Source organism: Sus scrofa, chromosome 6, assembly GCF_054392235.1.
Source record: "Sus scrofa isolate SSC_HxYL_T2T_F1_AM1 chromosome 6, Sscrofa_HxYL_maternal_Yorkshire_Landrace_v2.0, whole genome shotgun sequence".
Classification (NCBI taxonomy): Eukaryota; Metazoa; Chordata; class Mammalia; order Artiodactyla; family Suidae; genus Sus; species Sus scrofa.
The window spans coordinates 46081375-46099807 of record NC_139388.1 but is presented as its reverse complement, the minus strand read 5'-3'; the positions used below and the strand labels follow the sequence as shown (position 1 = coordinate 46099807).

At 50.4% G+C, this 18433-nt stretch overlaps 1 protein-coding gene across 3 annotated transcripts in view; it reads left to right on the top strand.

Moving 5' to 3' along the window:
• The window catches only part of LOC110261352 (uncharacterized), a 600020-nt gene that overhangs the window by 198413 nt on the left and 383174 nt on the right, over positions 1–18433 (top strand). For 2 of the 3 annotated variants that reach the window (XR_014805974.1, XM_084960354.1), the window contains one exon: positions 1635–1715. The exons of the other annotated variant lie outside the window; for it this stretch is intronic. Coding sequence is in view for 1 of the 2 variants with exons in the window: in XM_084960354.1 (XP_084816480.1) it covers positions 1635–1715 (81 nt within the window). In the remaining variant the exon portion in view is untranslated. The remainder of the gene's footprint in view (positions 1–1634; positions 1716–18433) is intronic. 3 annotated transcript variants of the gene reach the window in all.

Here is an 18433-nt window from a genome sequence, read left to right as displayed (position 1 = left end):
AAAAAAAAATCCAGTTTTTGCAGCAGAGGGTGGTTAATTTTCCAAAGATAAAAACCAATTCACAACAGTTCTGCAGCCATAACATTCCACAATTAAAACAGAAGAAGAAAAGGTTCCAGCCCCAAAGCAGACAGTTGTAGGAATTAGTCGTTTAGGGCTAGACAAGCAGGTTTCCCCTCCAGCATCAAAGGTTATTTTGTTTCCCCCCAGGAACAGCTCTGTTGCCATAAACTGAGCTGGAGTGTCTCCAACCCCCACCTCACCCCTCTTTCTGAGCTGCTTTCAATTAGCAGGGATTATTAAACTGCAAACATTTTAAACTGCTGCCGAAGCTGCTTTCCTGCATTCGGAAGCTGAGCTAGGGGCATCACAATAAAAGCTGATTGATTAGCGAAGAACGGACTAACAGCAACTGATGCCCAGTGTCATTTTCCATGCATTTCACAAGCTCCCCTGCTCCCTGAATTTTGCGTTCGCATTCAGAGATTAACCTTAGTTGCTCTCTCTGGCACTTTCCACACCCTGGGGGCTCTCAGCTTCTATCTCAGTGGGTTGCCCCGGACCTGCTCGCCCGCCATGCCCTCCTCTCACCGGGACCCCCAGGGAAGGTGACTCACGGATGAGGGTGGGCAGATCCCAGAGGGAAGGCTATTAGGTTCCTGTGTCATCAGCCTTTTCTTTGGTGTTTAATTGTCAGAACGTTCGAATAACAGCAACAAATAGCACATCTCTAAAGAAAACAGGCCCCTGATGGGGTGGAGGCGGAAGCCTGCGTCCTATTGGAGGTTTCAAAAACCTGAAGGCACGTACCTTGGAGCATTTTCTTGTCCTCAAGGATCTTCTGTTTTCTATTGCTCTTTCTTAAATTTTCTTTTTTTTTTTTTTTTTTGGTCTTTTTGCTATTTCTTGGGCCGCTTCTGTGGCATATGGAAGTTTCAAGGCCAGGGGTCCAATCGGACCTGTAGCCACCGGCCTACGCCAGAGCCACAGCAACGCAGGATCCGAGCCGTGTCTGCAACCTACACCACAGCTCATGGCAACGCCGATTGTTAACCCACTGAGCAAGGGCAGGGACCGAACCCGCAACCTCATGGTTCCTAGTCGGATTCGTTAACCACTGCGCCACGACGGGAACTCCCTCTTTCTTAAATTTTCTTATGTAAATCTTTTGTTTCTCCAACTGCACTAATTATTTGAGAACACACACTGTTTTGTTAATACTTTGCAAAGCTTTAATACACATATATTTGTATATAACACATTTGTGATAATGTAGTATATATTTAGATAGTATATGAATTATATAGCATTGACTATAGTCTATAGTATATATATCATTTAACTCCAGCAACAATACTCTGAGGTAGGTATAGTTCATACCCCCATTTCTACAGATACGTGAACCGGCTTGGAGGTGCTCAAGGCTGACTTCAAAATGGGACAGAAGGCTTCACCGCAGTGATGCTTCTTGGACCAAACCTGTCCCTGCTCTGAGCTTGAGATTCCTTATCTGTCTCAAGAGGGGTTTGAGACAGATCCGCTCTATTCCTTTCCAGATTGTTCACGTAAGAAAAAAAATTGGTTTCTTCAACAAGTCCTTGCATTGTGCTTGCTTTGTCTCTGGCTCATTCTAGGCTCGGGGGATGGATGTGAATCAGTCAGACCAGTTTCCTTCTCCTGGGACGGGGCTCAGTGTTTTCTGACCGGCTTGCAAGGTAAGAGCCAACCTTCCTTTGATTTTCCATCAGGCTCACAGGCTCTGTTCTTTGGCCACGCAGGTCCTTATTTACTGCTTGAGAGAGGGTGCTAGGAGGAGATGCGTGCCCACGCTGGGGCCAGCTGAGGGCATCTGGCGGAGTGGAATAAACGTACAGCATCCCTGCCTCGCCACTCACCACGAGGAGGGAGGTCAGGCTTCTAAGCCTGGCGCGATTGCACGAGTGGCAAAGGTTCAGTAAGTCTGCCGCAGCCCAGTGTGGCTGGACTGGAATGAAGAGGCTGGGTGTGCTTTTTTGGTTCTACCAAGGGCTGCCTTCGGCCCCCTGGCTTCCTCTGGTCGGGAAGAGAGGGGCCGGAGCTAAGGCTGGGGTAGGACGAGGGGCAAGTGGTTCCCCTGGAGGCGGGGCCACCGCACTGATTTCCGGATTATGACTCAGTGTGCACCACAAGGAACATTTATTACCTCCAAAGTAGCGCCGGCTCTGTAGTGCTGAATGGAGAGGTGAGGTATTACAGCTGTTATCTTTTGAACTAACTGCTATTGCATGTCCCATGACCAGCCGTGGCAGGGTTTTTGTTCCCATGAATGAATGGGCTATAAATCTGTCGGAGTTGACACTAGCAGCCGTCCTAGCGGGTGTAAAGAGAAAATGTGCCGAAGAATCTTGTGGTCTTTGCTTGCCTGGAAAATGAGTTCAATAAAATGGAGGTGATCAGTGCTTATTTATAGGGCAAACTGATACATCCAGCATCAGCCGTCAGGAGCTAACTTAGTGTTTGCTCGTTTACACTCGCTTGGCGCAGCCCATCCGGGGGCAGCTCGTGAAGCTCCGTGTCATTGCAGTGCCTGCCTCTGTGTCTCGGGTTCAGAGCCGTCAGTGGGAACCGGCTGGCGGGGCTTAAGGTTTTGAGGTGTGTAACGAGCAGGAAGACCCAAGACCGTGAATGGTTCTTTCTTTACCTGTCAGTTTTGAGAGTGAATGACAGGCAAGGGGACAAAATTAATTGCCATTTTTCAAGCCTCTGAAACAATAAATTGCAGTCACCATAAATTTGGAGCTGGGTTAAGTACTGAAAACAATTTATTGCTAATTTTTCCCTTAATTGCATTCCCCAAGAAGAAGGTTTGGTGCTCGTGGGTGGAATTATGATATAAAAATTATTCGTTAGAAAGCACAACGAGCTGTAAATCAGAAGCTTACCTGAACCAGGGTCAGGGTTCCTCACAATTTATCCCCCCCTCCCCCAGCAGGCCGTCTCCAGTGAGGGCCTCTGCACATAGAAGGAACAGGGATTCGGGGGACAATGCACCTGCTGTCCCCTCACCCCTCCTCTGTGACACCACATGGAGATTAATCGTTGATTCAATAAGATGCCTCGCCTCCTAAAAGTGATCGTGTGAGTCACACGTGGAAAAGGAGCAGAGGGGCCTTAATGGAATGATCTCCGCCTGGCCTCCCTGCCTCATTTAATTTGTTTGGAGGCTCCCAGGCGTATCAGGCTAACTGCAGTGGAGGCTGGGGGACGGCCTGACCCTGCTGGTGTATGAAAACACCCTGTTGGTGTTGAAAGATGGGAGCATCGTGTCAGAAACTGCCGGGACTGGAGTTCCCGTCACGGCTCAGTGGTAACGAGTCCTACTAGTATCCACGAAGATGTGGGTTTGATCCCTGGCCTTGATCAGTGGGTTAAGGATCCAGTGTTGCCGTGAGCTGTTGTGCAGGTGGCAGATGCAGCTCGGATCCTGCCTTGCTGTGGCTGTGGTGTAGGCTGGCAGCTGTAGCTCCGATTTGACCCCTGGCCTGGTGTGCTGTGAGTGCAGCCCTAAAAGAAAGAGAAAGAAAGAAAGAAAGAAGGAAGGAAGGAAGGAAGGAAGGAAGGAAGGAAGGAAGGAAGGAAGGAAAGAAAGAAAGAAAGAAAGAAAGAAAGAAAGAAAGAAAGAAAGAAAGAAAGAAAGAAAGAAAGAAAGAAAGAAAGAAAGAAAGGAAAGAAGAAAGAAGCTGCTGGGATGGAGTGAAGCCCTGTTTCTGTCTCACTGTGGGTGCCAGGAACCCCATCCCAGGGTGAGCTTCCTCTGAAAGCCGAGTAAGAGAGCCACTCCTGCGAGTTATCACAACCTGCTGGAGGTGATCTGTTATCTCCTAGTTCTTTGGTGGGAGGGCTTGTTTCCATGGGGAGGATGGAACTGTTGTCATGTACCTGCTGTCAGGCCTGGAGGAGGCCTTTGGGTGGAACTCACCTGCGTGGATCAGTCTCCGGCATCTTCTGGGCCCAAATGGATCATGGATTCGCCTGGCCAAACCAGCCAGAGATAGAGCCTGGCCCAAACCTGTGCCTGTCTGGGAGCTCCTGGGGCTGAAATTGTTCCACAACCCCCCCTTTATTTTTTTTTTGCTTTTTAGAGCCACACATGCAGCATATGGAAGTTCCCAGGCTAGGGGTTGAATTGGAGCTGCAGCTGCAGCCTACACCACAGCCACAGCAATGTGGGATCCGAGCTGCATCGGTGACCTATGCTGCCACTCGCAGCAATGCCAGATCATTAACCCACTGATCGAGGCCAGGGATCAAACCTGCATTCTCATGGATACGAGTTGGGTTCTTAACCTGTCGAGGCACAATGGGAATGCCCCGAAATTGCAATTTTAATAGCTGGGGAGGGGACACTGGCTGCTAAGAGGATTTATTGTATAACAAGCACCAACATCGGGGGATAAAATGGCCATCTGCTTCTCTCACTTCTGCAGTGGCATCTCCATCTCAAGCCAGTGACGGGTGTAGGGGCTGGACCCTGTGGTGTTTGGTGCAGGGCTGTGCCATTGTCAAGGACGACTGGTCTCCCCCTGCTGGGCACGGGAGAGGGGAGGGTGGGCTTGAGGGAAGGGCATGGTATCCAGGGCTCTGAGGTCTTTCCAGGGACCAGGCAGGATGGCGGAAACAGACACTTTAGGACAGAACGATATGGCCCCTTCTTAGGGCACTCGCAGGGTAGGGGCCAAAGTCAGTGGGCTGTGCAAGGTACAGTTAGGAAAAAAGCCACGTTCTCTCACTAGACTGCTGGGAGGCATGGCAGTCGAGAATGACCCCAAGTCCAACATAGCCTGTTTGACTCTAGTGATGGCGCAGCTTGCCTCACCGCTGTCCATCCCTAGAACCAATCGGTTTGGTGACATGATCAGGCCACGAGGGCCTCAGAAGCGTTGAAACCCTGATTGAGGGACCAAGTGGTTCTCCTCGCAGTTTCCAGACCACCCAAGAAAGAGGCTCACTGATGGGAAAGAGAGCAGCAGCAGCATCACCTCCTGTCTTATGACAAGTGCATATCAAACTCTTAAGAATCAACCGAGTCCACGATAGCCGATTTCCTGGCAGGACCCAGGAGAGCTTCTCCAACCTCTTACTTCTGTCTGTCCACTTTTTCTACCCATTCCCTCCCATGCCCCCTCTTTCCATGAGCAAACCGCTGAGAAGGTGCTTCCAACGGGACTTGCACTACTGAAACCCCATGGTTAAAGGTGGTGGAGATTGTAACAAACAAAAGGGGTGCCTCTCCAGGCCATGGCTGCCTCCTTGGGACTCTAGGTGGACAAGACACCATGATTCTCGGGACACCACATGGGAGAGCCAGGACAGCTCAGCTGAAGCTGACCTTTTTCTTGTGGACCCTGTGGGAGTGATGGGTGCCTGCCCCGGGGAAGCCTGGCATCTTGTCTGGGATGGGGTGGTACCAGCCAAGCAATTAGATTGGGAGCCAGCGGCAATAATAAGGCCCTGGGGCTGTAGACCTTGGGTCAGGGACAAGGGAGGAGGACTCTTCCTGCTGGAGGTCCAGCCTGGAGGAGAAGCGGGACAAGTTCACACGGACATGGGGTAACAAGTGGAAGTTTGCTGTAAGTCATTCTGACAGCAAGTGCTGTGGGGGTTCAGCACACGTAAAGAACGCAAGCGAAACACTGCTTTCTGAATAGAGGAGGAATACACATCTATCTTGGAACATTTGAAAATATGGGGCAGTTTCAAGAAGAAAATAAAAATTGCCTGGAACTCCGCTACCCAGAGATAAACGCTGTTAAATTTTTGATGTGTTTCTTCACAAGCCCATGGGCATTTCACTGTACTATTATTTTTTTTTCAAAACTGGGACTTTACTATACATGTAGTTTTTATGTCCTGCTTTTCCCTCTAACATACTGTACATATTCCCCATCTTAATGGCATTCACAAACTTTTTTTTGAATTTTAAGAATTCACAAAATTGCATTTTATGGATGCATCATATCATTTAACCATTTCCTTCTTTGTAACCATTCAGCCACCGAAGCATTTCTTTTCTTTTCTTTTCTTTTTTTTTTTTTTTTTTTGTCTTTTTAGGGCTGTACCCGTGGCATATGGAGGTTCCCAGGCTAGGGGTTAAATCAGAGTTGTAGCCGCCGGCCTACACCACAGCCACAGCAATGTGGGGTCCGAGCCGCATCTGCAACCTACATCACAGCTCACGGCGGAGCCGGATCCTTAACCCACGGAGCGAGGCCGGGGATCAAACCCAAAACCTCATGGTTCCTCGTCAGATTCATTAACCACTGAGCCATGACGGGAACTCTGAGGCCTTTCTAATTTTTTGACATTATCAGGGAAGTTGTGATAAATATCCTTTAACATTAATCATGGGGGGTACCTCTGGCTTTACCTCATAGTGAATTCCTAGAAGGAGGTGTTCTCTATGGCGAGGCCCCTTTATTTTGAAAAATTCGTCTACAGGGACGGTGGGTCCTGTGAGCTGTGTGGGAGAGTGGCGACCTCATTCCCCAAACAGAAGATAATCTTCAAAAATTTTTTTGTATGAAAGTATAGTTGGTTTACAGTGTTCTGTCAATTTCTGCTGTACAGCAAAGTGATAGATAATTTACATTTATATATACATATATATTCTTTTTCTCATACTATCTTCCATCATGGTCTATCCCAGGAGATTGAATATAGTTCCCTGGGCTCTACAGCAGGCCCTCATTGCTTATCGATTCTAGATGGAATAGTTTGCATCTACTAACCCCAAACTCCCTGTCCCTCCCATTCCCTCCTCCTCCCCCTTGGCAACCACAAGTCTGCTCTCCACATCTGGGAGTCTGTTTCTATTCTGCAGGTAGGTTCATCTGTGCCGCATTTTAGATTCCGCAGACAAGTGATGTCATGTGGCATTTGTCTTCCTCTTTCTGACTTACTTCACTTAGTATGAGAGGCCCTAGTTCCATCCGTGCTGCTACAAATGGCCTTATTTTGTTCTTTTTTTTATGGCCGAGTAGCATTCCATTGTGTGTATGTGCCACATCTTCTTGATCCATTCACGGGCATTTAGGTTGTTTCCATGTCTTGGCTGCTGTGAATAGTGCCGCTAAGAACATACGAGTACATGTATGTTTTCAGTTGTAGTTTTGTCCTGATATGTGCCCAGGAGTGGGATTGCTGGATCATAGTGTTCTCTGTTTCGTTCTCTATTTAGTTTTCTCAGGAACCTATAGGCTGTTTCCATAGTGGTTGTACCAATTTACATTCACTCCTACCAACAGTGTAGGAGGGTTCCTTTTTCTCCACGGAGATGGTCTTTGCAAAGCGGCCTGTTTGATAGATAAAAATAGTTAAAAATGGTATTTCTTTTATGATTAGATTAGAATGCATTTCCCTCTGCTTATGGCATGTGTGTATTTCTTCTCCTGGGACTTGTTTGGTCATTTGCCCACTTTTTCTTTTTTTCTCGATCAGTGAGTTCTCCTCAAGAATGCTTTCAAAGGAAAGAACTCTCTACACTATAAAGATAGCGCCTGTTCAATAGTCAGTCTTTTCAGGTGGGGCTGAGAAAGGAGACCTAGCAGATGGGGGCTTAAGCTCCACCTTGAAGAGTTGGGGGGTTTTGACAGTCAGGTACCTGGTGGGGTGAGTCATGGGAGGTACACCTACGAAAACCACAGTATCACTTTGCGCGTTTAAGGAAACAAGTTGAGTCAACAAGAACAAAATAGTTTTGGCATTGGGCTTCCTGCAGATAACACGTAATGACCACAAGCACTTACTTATCTAAGAAAGGAGGCATGGCAGCAGCCTTCTACAAGACGACTCAGCTTCACTTTGGTTTTCTTCCTTGAACCATCAGCTTGGGCAGGGAGTCGAAGAGCTTGGACAAAAATAACAAGGCTTGGGGAACTTGCCATTTTTCACTGCTTTGCCTGTGTGTGTGTATGTGCCTGAGCGTGGATGTGTGAGGGTTGGGTTCCAGAGCCTGGCCAGCTGGATGTGTGATGAAAGCGTTGCCTACCCCCGATTATAAAAGGACAGTCTGACCTTAAGCACCCCAGGGCCCCCTTTTCTCTGGCAGCTGTCCGCTATACTTCGTGTTTGCGCACAGTGGGATCAGAAAGTACTTCACTGGCTCCTTCAGAATTTGGGCAGACTCTGGTTCCGTGGTAGACGGCAAATGATCACTCCAGCCTTTCAGAGGGTGTTGGCAAGGTGATAATGCAATTACCATCTCCCTCTTTGATAGAGAGTGATGTGAAGGCAAGCTGACTTTTTGGAACCTGGCAATCCCTGATAATTCCGGGAAACCCTTGAGGGGAGTAGATGGGGTGGTTTTAATAATTGCACCCAAGTGCACCTCTAGTGAGTCTCCCCTGGAAATAACGGGCAAGGCAGACACATGCTCACCGGTCCTGTCCCTTTGGGGTTGGGGCGGGCATGGCCCACTCTGTGTTTTATTTTTAGCAAACGCACGTAGCTCATGTGGCTAGAACCACGGTGATGTTTCAGGAAATTTATTTAAAATTCAATTTGTACATCACGACTTTAAAACACTACTTTTGGGGAAGTGTGTTTTGCATTATGCCATAGCAGTTCGGGATTATGGACTCCAAGGGAATATGTATAATTTTTATGCGCTATGTTTATTGGCACATTTGTGTTAATAGCCAATAAGATGATATTGCCATCTTAATACCTTGCGAGTCTCTGTGACTCTGTGGCTAATGAGTGGGGGCCTCTGAGTACCTGACTGAGGGGGAGAAGGAGGCGGGATGGGCTCGGGGTGTGGGGAATGATGCTGGAAACCCAAATACCGGCTTGGCAGGTTGTGTCTCTGTAACATCAAAGAGAAACCTATAATGCAGAGGCGGAGGCTGGGTTTAATCAGAAAGGGACCGCCAAGGAGAAAGTTGACATGCTTGTACAGCAAAGTGACCTGCCTTTGGAGGGAGAGAACAATCCCAAAGATGTTTAGTTCTCAATTAAATAAAGCCATGTCCTCCTGACTTGCTTCCAGCGACCCTTCTCCTCTTGGGAGCTGGGATCTTGCTTTTTGCAGTGAGTCTACAGCGCCTTCTGGACAGATAACAAGAAGTCGCACAGCTGACCCTCCAACTTTGCTCTGGCTCCTCACTGTGGATTTCCTGTGATGATTTTCTGAGGCATACCTCTCACGTTGAATTATTCATGGAAATAGCACTAAGAAACAGTGTGATGTTAGTTGTATATATATATATATATTTTTTTTTTTTTCAGTGCAAACATCACATAGTGCAAACCATGTCCATTGGAAATTTTTTTTAAAAAGGAAGGAAAGCCAAAACAGGGCTTGGGCTTTTTTTTGTTCCAAGGAGTGTGTTTGGGGATGAAGTCTCTGTGTCTCTTCATAGGCGGCCAGTAGAGGTTTTGGGCTTGAAACCTGGCTGCAGAAGTTGCCACCTTTTTGAAGTGCCAGAGCTGAATCACAGCAGTTGGATGGATTATGAATAATTTTTATGTACACTGTCCAGGTCCTGTTGCGATTCCCTTTTGTACCAAGCTAGGGAATCTGACTGCATTAAAATGCGGAGGAGTAATATTGATTGGCAGTTTCTATGAAGACTGATGAGTGAGGGATGCTGGCTGGCAGAGTGGCTTCAGAGGCGCCTGTCCCTGGAAAGCCGTGGCCTTCTCTCGGCCAGGACATGGTTGACTCCATGACTCACTGAATCAGAGGACCTTCTGTCTGGGTCTTGGCTCCTCCCCCAAGCACTGAACCCCATGCAGGTAGCACACCTGTGTTCTTGGCGACCTCTTCCTTATGACCTCTTGCTTTCTGTGACACAGGTGTAGTATCCAGTAGGACGTCAGCAAAGATTTGTCGACTCTGGGTACAGGGCTGCAGGGAAGTGCCCTCTGCAACTTGGAGATCATACTGGGGAGCTCTCCCTCCTCAGGACTTTAAGGACAACCTCTTCTCTGCTCCAGCTCCCCTCCCATGATGCCAACCAAGACGTATCTGTCCAAGGCGCCTCCTCCCTTCTCCTGTGTGCTGTTCCTTTGGAAAGAAAGCTGATAAGCTGCTTCTGTAGAAGGTGGTCCTCCCTCTCAGGGAAAATCTGCGTCTTCAGGGAGGCTTGAAGACCAAGCTCTTTTCAGCCAAGGGCGGGGCAGGGGATGATGGAAATCTGGGTAGCAGTTCTAGCCCTATCGGGTGATACTTTGTCAATCTACTCCTACCTCACCCTTATAAAAGTGATCATCTAATTTTCACCTGAAATTTTATGGTTTTTTTTTTTTTTTGGCCACATTTAAATCTCGACTCTGCCTAGGATTATTATATTTTTAATGGTAGCGTTTCTTCCTTTCTTTTTTTTTTTTTTCATTAAAATTTTTTTTTCTATTTTGGCTGCCCTGTGGCATATGGAGTTCCTGGGCCAGGGATCAGATCTGAGCCGCAGTTGTGACCTATGCTGCAGGTTAAACCCACCGTTCCTGGCCGGCAATCAAATCTGTGCCCCAGTCCTCCAGAGATGATTCCAATCCCGTTGCGCCACAGTGGGAACTCCTGTTATTTCTCTTTGAAAGAAACAATTTCAGGAGTTCTCTTGTGGCACAGTGGGTTAAGGATCCAGCATGCATGACCAGAGAAAAGAAGAAAGGAAGGAAGGAAGGAAGGAAGGAAGGAAGGAAGGAAGGAAGAAAGGAAGAAAGAAAGAAAGGAAGAAAGGAAGAAAGGAAGAAAGAAAGAAAGAGAAAAAGAAAAAGAAAGGAAGGAAAGGTCCCACTTAAGAGGATGAGCTCTGGAGCCGTCGAGATCTGGGTCTGCAATCCCAGCTCCACTATCAACCAGCTGTGCAGTCGGTGACTTATCTGCTCTCTCTGGTCCTGGGCTTCCCGCTCGGGAAACAAGGATAACACTCCCCTGCCCGGCCACAGCTTGGACAGGCCCCGCCCGGAGTTCTCAGTGACTGCGGGTTGATGCCTTTGTCTTTTCACCTGCTCCATCCCACAGCCCACTGTGGGGCTTACATCGCCATCATCCTCCGTCTCGTGACCTGTCTTCCTGACCTCATCACCGCCTCCACATGGGCTCCTCTTCCCCATTTTTATGCCAACCCGCCAGGCAGCCAAGGAAGAAAATAACTCCTCCTGTCTCTTCCTTCCGGTCCCTCCTGCCATGGCCAGCCCGTCTTGGCCGCAGTGGGAGTGACCAGAAGCATGGCTTTAGAATCAGGTTCTCCCCACTGCTAACCCAGCCTTCCTCCCTCTGGCTTTGGGGCCGGGCTGTGGCTGCCCCAGACAAGCCCACCCCCCCGCCCTGCGCACAGGCCACCTTCGTCCACCTGCTCCTTTTGCCAGGATGCCTTCACCACCTTCTGTGTCTGTGGAGTCACAGGTTTTATAAGGCTGCCTCCTGCAGAGACTTTCTCACTTTCCTCTTTTACCTCTGACCCTTTGTTTCTGCTTCCGCTGGAGCTCCCGACTGCCTGCATCCACTGCGGGGGGATAGGGGTGGTGGGGTGGGAGTGTCCCCCCAGGTGGGGCTGGGCACGCCTCACACGGTGCCTGGAACAGGGTGTACTGGTCACAATAGCTGTAATAAGGAAAAGGTCCATATTTGAGGGCCTGAGGATTAACAGAATCAAGGTGCCAACGTGGGACGGTCTCATTTAGACCCTGACCACACCAACTCTCATCGCACTGGTCAGAGTACAGAGGACAAAGAACTGTCCTGCTACTGATAACCATCCAGTGAGTGGCCAGCACATGTCCAGGCACTGGGCACTGCACGTTCCATGAAAGAGCCACCTTTGTCCCCGTTGTGCAGATGGGACGTGCGGGCCACAGTCCCAGGGGCAGAGGAAGAGGAGGAAGGAAGGCTATGAAGAGGAGGGTGGAGGAGGTGAGGCTGACAATGAGAGAAGCAATGGTCACCTCCCTGCAAACTCTCCCTCTCACCAAGTCACTGGACATGGGTGACCCTGTGTCTGCCACTCGCCTCTCTCACATGTTTCTCAGTCACGTTTGACTGTGACCGGTGGAGCTCAGGGTCCAGAGCTCAGACGGCCGGAAGGAGAGGCGGGAGGTGACATGTCACTGGCCACTCTCCCCGTCCCCATGGGCGGCTGGAATCTTGGAGACACTCCGAATTTCCCCCTTTTAAAAAATTTCCAATTTCATAGCTCGACTTAGGTGTTTTCTAGACCCCATAGTGTTTGCAACAACCGTTATGGCTCTATTATGATAATACAAGAAAGTTACATTATGAAATAAATGCATTTTAAGGTTTTTCCCTGGCAACATAATGTAAGGATCATTCTGCATGTTGGTACTAAAGAATCAAAAACAGTTTAGTCAGTGGATGTGAACACTGTTTCTTGTCATCCAGTTAATGGATCTGCTGTAGTATTTGTGTTTCTTCCAGCCCTGCTGCTGTACGTCAATGAAAAATTATGGTTTTTTCCTCAGTGCTACAACACCCGTCATCTTTATAGGCAACGCATTCCCCTTCAAGCCGTGCGGTGTAAAATGCCTACCATTTCTCGGCCTCTTTCCCTCCCCGTCATTTACCTGGTTCTCGGCAATCGAGGGTCAGTGCCTTCTCTTATTAATGTTCTGTGTAATAGAAATCAACACGCCCCGGTTGCTCACGTGGAAGCCTGGCGAACAGCGGTGGTTGGTGTGCAAAGGGCAGACAGGAAGCCTGGCTTTATTTTTTTAACCTTCTTTGTTTGCTGGATCTCGGCAGTCAATCACCAGCCCTCCTTGCATTCAAAGCAGCCCCTGCGAGGCTCCAGAAACAGCAGCCAGCTGAGGACCCACTGGCCGTGAAGACTCATTGAACCAGGACACTACCTCCTTTCAAAGGGACTCAAAGACCCGGCCTTGCCTCGCTGAAAAATTTACTTCCCCAACCAGGAGAGTTTTACTGGCTCCCGGGTGACCTGGCCAGGCCCAGGAGACCCTCCTTTGAAGGGGAATTGGCCTCCCCAGGTCACACCCTTTTAGGGCTACCTGACAGTGGGGATCATGGCCAGAAGTCACCCAGTGACCCTCCATCCTCCTCACTGTGCTAGATCTATGGCCAACATCTTGCCCAGGGTTACAAACAAGACACCTGCCTGGCAGGTGGCTGACATCAGGGAATTGGGCTTGTCACCTTGCCAAGTGGGAATGGGCTCCAGGATCATTGGGTCCTCCAGCGTTTACACAGACGTGACATTAAAAAAGATTCTACCTTCTGGAGTTCCCATGGTGGTTCCGTGGGTTAAGAACCTGCCATAGTGTCCGTGAGGACGTGAGTTCGATCCCTGGCCTCGCTCAGTGGCTTAAAGATCTGGCGTTGCCACAAGCTGCAGCAGAGGTCCCAAATGTGGCTGGGATCTGGTGTTGCTGTGGTTGTGGGGTAGGCTGGCATCTGCAGCTCTGATCCGACCCCTAGCCTGGGGACTTTAGATACTTTGAGTGTGGCCGTAAAAAGAAAAAAAAAATTTAGCAAAAGGGTTCAACCTTCTGAATTTGAAGGGTTGGGTATTTGAAAAATAAATGGTGTTTTCCAAACCAAGCTGAACCACGGACTTGCCGCTTTCCACTCCCTGGCCTCTCTCATGCTGGGGACTTGCCATGTGACCTGAGTCTTGGCTTCAGGGTAGGGGATGGGAGTGAAATTGTCTGGCCGTCCCTCATCCAGCCTGCCTTGAATGCATCTTCCTGGCCTTGGGGCAGTCTGGGGAAATGTCTGAGCTGTCGAGGTGGCGAGGTAGGGGGAGGGATTCTCATGACAGCAGAGCCACCAGGAAGGCCGAGCAGGTCCACCTGTACTTCTGGTGCCTCCAGCCACCGTGTCTGGCTCTTTGCAAACATTCTGCTAAGCAGCGGCTGCCCAGACCCAGGCTTGACGGGAGTCTCTGGGGTTATCAGAGCCTGGGTCAGCACTGGGCAAGAGATATTTGGAGGTTCAGGAGGGAGGATTGGGGGTATCCCATCTGACACTCTGTGCACTCCTGGAATTCCTGAGCCGGTGCTGCTGGGGCTGGGTGCCCCGGTGTGGTCTCTTCTCCTGACTCCATGAGCTTTTGACTCTCTTTCCCCTACATTCCGAGATCCTGAAGGGCAGAAACCAGGGCTTTTAAAATTTTTCCTCCTTGCTTTGTGTCTCACCTTAGGCTCTACATCAGCAGATATTCTGCGTAAGCTGCTTTGTGTCTCACGTTAGGCTCTAGCAGATATTTGGTGTAAGCTGCTACTTTCCTGGGGAGACGTGGCTGCTGAGCTGCTGGCGTTAGAGAGAGAGGATGAGTGAGATCGTCCCTTCCCAGGCGAGCAGGCGGAGGAAGTGGGTGGCTTATTTCCAAGGGGAGAGGGGACGTCGCCCGAGGATGGGAGAGTGGGATGATGTTTAAGGTCCTGGGAAGATCCCATCGGGCAGCATCCCACTTGATTCACGGGGCTGCAGGCAGCAGACATAACCCCTTTGAAAAGCAATGTCCTGCTCCAGAGATAGGACTGCATTCTGCGGGCACAGTGACCCCGGGCTCACAGAGCCAGCCTTGGGGCCACTGGTGCCACCTCTTGGGTGCTGTCAAGTCCGATTCTGCTGCTCTGCCAGCTTCCTTGGAGTTGACCTAGAGCGAGAGGGTCAGCACTCTGGAACCCAAAGTGTCCGGGTGGCAGGCTGCAGGGACAGTGGCTACCATCCTGGGGGGCACCTCTGGATGCCAGAGGAGCTAGGCCGGTGTATGTGTCCAGGGGTCTAGTCATCTGGGTCAATGTGCTGAGCCCGAGGTGCTCTCTGTCCCAGTCGGGTCCCCATGGAATCCTGGAGCACGGTGGCCTGTCCCATCTCCATGACCTCTGCTTCCAGAGCTGACACAAGTTTCTCCGTGGCCAGGACGTGCTGACGGTGTCAACCCACAACAGCTGATGACAGCCAGGGGACCTGGCCTGGTGTCCTTCTCTGAAACACTGAGCAGAATTGCTGTGCGCTGGTCTTCCCACTACCAGCTCCCAGCGCAATTAGAGGTGGCCTCAGAGAGGGTCCTCGCAGGGAGAGCCCTGCTGCCTGGAGTGCTGACTGGGACACAGGATGGTGTGTCCCCAGGGCCTGGACCTCATGCCAGGGCCTTTCCTGCTCATGTGTCCTCGAGATGTGATGAGAGTCCTTGGAAATGCTCGTTGCCTTCCTCCCCACACACCTGTCTCCACGTCTGCCTGGATGTGGCCTCCCCTCTTTCTCGTGAGCTCACCCCCCGACTCTGCTGCCACTGCCTTTTTTTTCCCTCCTTTTTACAGCTTCACCCGCGACATACGGAGGTTCCCAGGCTGGGGGGTGGAATCAGAGCTGCAGCTGCCAGCCTGCACCACAGCCACAGCAACACCAGATCCTGTGGCAACACCAGATCTTTTTTTTTTTTTTTGCTTTTTATGGCTGCACCTGCCGCATATGGAAGTTCCTAGACTAGGGGTCTAATCGAAGCCACAGCCGCTGGTCTACACCACAGCCACATCAACACAGGATCCTGGCCGCGTCTGCGACCTACACGGCAACTCGTGGCAATGCTGGATCTTTAACCCACTGAGAGTGGCCAGGGGTGGAACCGGTATCCTCATGGATACTAGTTGGGTTCTTAACCCATTGGGCCACAATGGGAACTCCCTCTTTCTGCCTCCCAAATCTCCTCCAGGAGCTATTTGGGAGTTTAGGAAGACAGGGTTGTGGCAGGGTCTGACCCAACATTCTGACAGCCCTGGAATTCCTGGAGAAGAGATGCTCCTGAGTGTGGTCCTGTGGTCTGGCTTCCTGGCCTTGCTTGACTAGGATCTTGGGACTCTCCTTCCCCGCTACATCTTGGGGTCCCCAAGGACGGGCACCAGGGCTGCTTTGTTCTCCCGTCACCCTCTGATTTCCTCCCCCTTCCTATCTCTTCCCATCCAAGCGCCCGGTCACCTCACCACCCACCCTTGCCTTCCTTAGTTGGAAACTAGAGCTCTCGCTGCTTTTCCCTCGCTGCTCCGCAGATGTGTCCTGTGGCCTTTGAGGAGGCTTCCGTGTCCAGGTGATGCTATCGGGACCTTCAGGGCAGGGGTGAAGGGGGAATGGGTCGAGGGTGGAGGTTTGCTATCTGTCCTCAGAGAATTGCATGTCACATGCCTGGCTGGCCTGATGGGTCCCCTCGGTCAGTGTTTTTTTCCAGATTGGAACTGTCTCTCCCTCACCCCTACCCCCTGCCCTCTGGCCCCAGAGGCCCTGTTTGGCTCAGCGAGGCCTGGGGCCATACCACTTAGTGTTTCTGCTTCATCTCCTGGACCTGGGGTGAGCTGCTTTTCCTGATAAGCCTGGAGCTGAGTGGAAAGCTCACTTGTTGGTGGTTTTTCTGCTGAGGCTTCTCTAAGCCAAGGATGAGGACTCTGAATAGGGAAGACCAGAGTGTTTGCAGCATGAGGGATGCACAGACAGCTCCCTGCCATCCCCATCCCCCTGTGGGGGCCTTTTGAGGGGGCAGAAGTGTGGGGCACGTGGGTGTAGTAGGTGTGGGCTTGGCTGATCTAGGCAGTGGTTGGGTCACACCCTGGCTTTGGAGAATTTCTGATCCTAGAGTCAGGGTGAGAGGTCTGCTGTAGACTAGACAGACAGTGAGTGAGTTTCTTTCCTTTTGGGAGGTCTGTTGTTGGAAGACGGGTTGTGTGATATAAGGCAAATACTCATCCTCTCTGGGCCTCATGGTCTCTTTGCTTCATTATTGATGAGAAAGCCCCGGGCTGTGTGTGTGTGGAGTGTGAGGTGATACTTTGTACTTTGAGAAGGAATGCCATCATCGAAGTGCCATCACTGTGGGCTCATTGCTAAGGGACTGCTATATTTTTGAGTTCTTGTCCCACGTAGTTCAAATTCATCCATCCATCTACCCACCACCCATCCATCCACTCATCCACCCATCCATCCACCCATCCATCCATCCATCCATTTGTCCATCCATCCATTCATTCACCCGTTTGTCCATTTATCCATCCATCCATCCATCCATCCATCATCCATCCATCCATCCATCCATCCATTTGTCCATCCATCCATTCATTCATCCATTTGTCAATTTATCCTTCCATCCATCCATCCATCCATTTGTCTATCCATCCATCCATTCATGCATTTGTCCATTTATCTATCCATCCATCCATCCATCCACCCATCATTATTGATAGTGTTGGGCACTGTGGAGGGCTGCAAAGATGACTGTATAGATATCCCTGCCTTCAGAAGGCAAGACTCATGTAATTATGTTCAGTGGAGGGAGAGATCCATTCTGGCTGGAGGGTTGCAGAAGGCATCAGGAGGTACCATTTTGGCTGAGCCTTGAAGCCTGCTCTGGTGTGGACACAGTGATGGTGAGGCAGGAGTGTCTGTGTGGAGGGCAGAGATGGGTGGTGGGTGTCTCTCTGCAGGGCCTTCCCTTGGGAGAGGAGGGTCTGGGTTTTGACCTCTTCCCCCCCCCCCCCATGGTGCCAATCTTCCAGTGGTGGCTGACGGTTTGAATCTGTGCTCCTGGAAGGCACACAGTCCATGGGGGAGAAGGCCCAGACAAGGATAGCTTAAGTACAATGGACAGGGCATTCAGAGAAAGGCCATCTCCTCCAAGACCCTGGGAGAGCTGCTTCTGCACCCAGGTGGGAGTCTCATGCCATTAGCCTGTCCACTTCCACAGCTTTCAAAGATGCAGGAGCATCAGTACCCTAGGGTTCCGTGGAGTTTGGGAAGAGGACAGAGGCAGCTGGAGGGTCCACGGGCAGATCAAAGGGGTTGAGGTCCAGGAACCATCTCTCCCAAGCAGGCTTTTGGGTTAGCCAGGGAAACTTTGCCCAACTTAATGAGAGCAGCAAACAAAGTTGTGGGGCTGAGTGATTGGTATGCATTGTTTCGTTTCTTTCATTAATTCCTGCTGCCATTCGGGATGCGGGGATGAACAATAGCAGGGGCCTGTACAGATCAATACCAGATTGCTGATAGTGCCTATCTGTTCTTGGAGCAGATTATTTGATAAATGGCGTGGTCCATACGTTTTGACAGGTGTTCGCCGTACAGCCCAGACCAAGCCGGTTTAGTGAGCCCCATCATGGGAAGCCAGGAAAGCAGAGAGAATATTTCCTTTTTGGTACAAACCCATATAGAAAGCGTTGCTTTTAAGCTATAGATAATTAATTTCTAGCAAGAGAGGGAGGGGGGCGGTTACGGAAGGGGTTGGGGCTTTGCTTCCTCCATGTGTATTCCCCCCTCAAGCTTGGGGTTTGGTAGGATTCTGGCTTGGACAAGGGCTCTGATCTGGAGGAGCGTCAGGGCAGCCACTGACGGGGTGACTGGTTTACAGGTGGAAAAAGCTACTGTTCCCTCAGCCCCTGATGGACCCCTGAGGGGACTCTGATGGCTGGAGGACAGGCCTGCAGAGAGTGG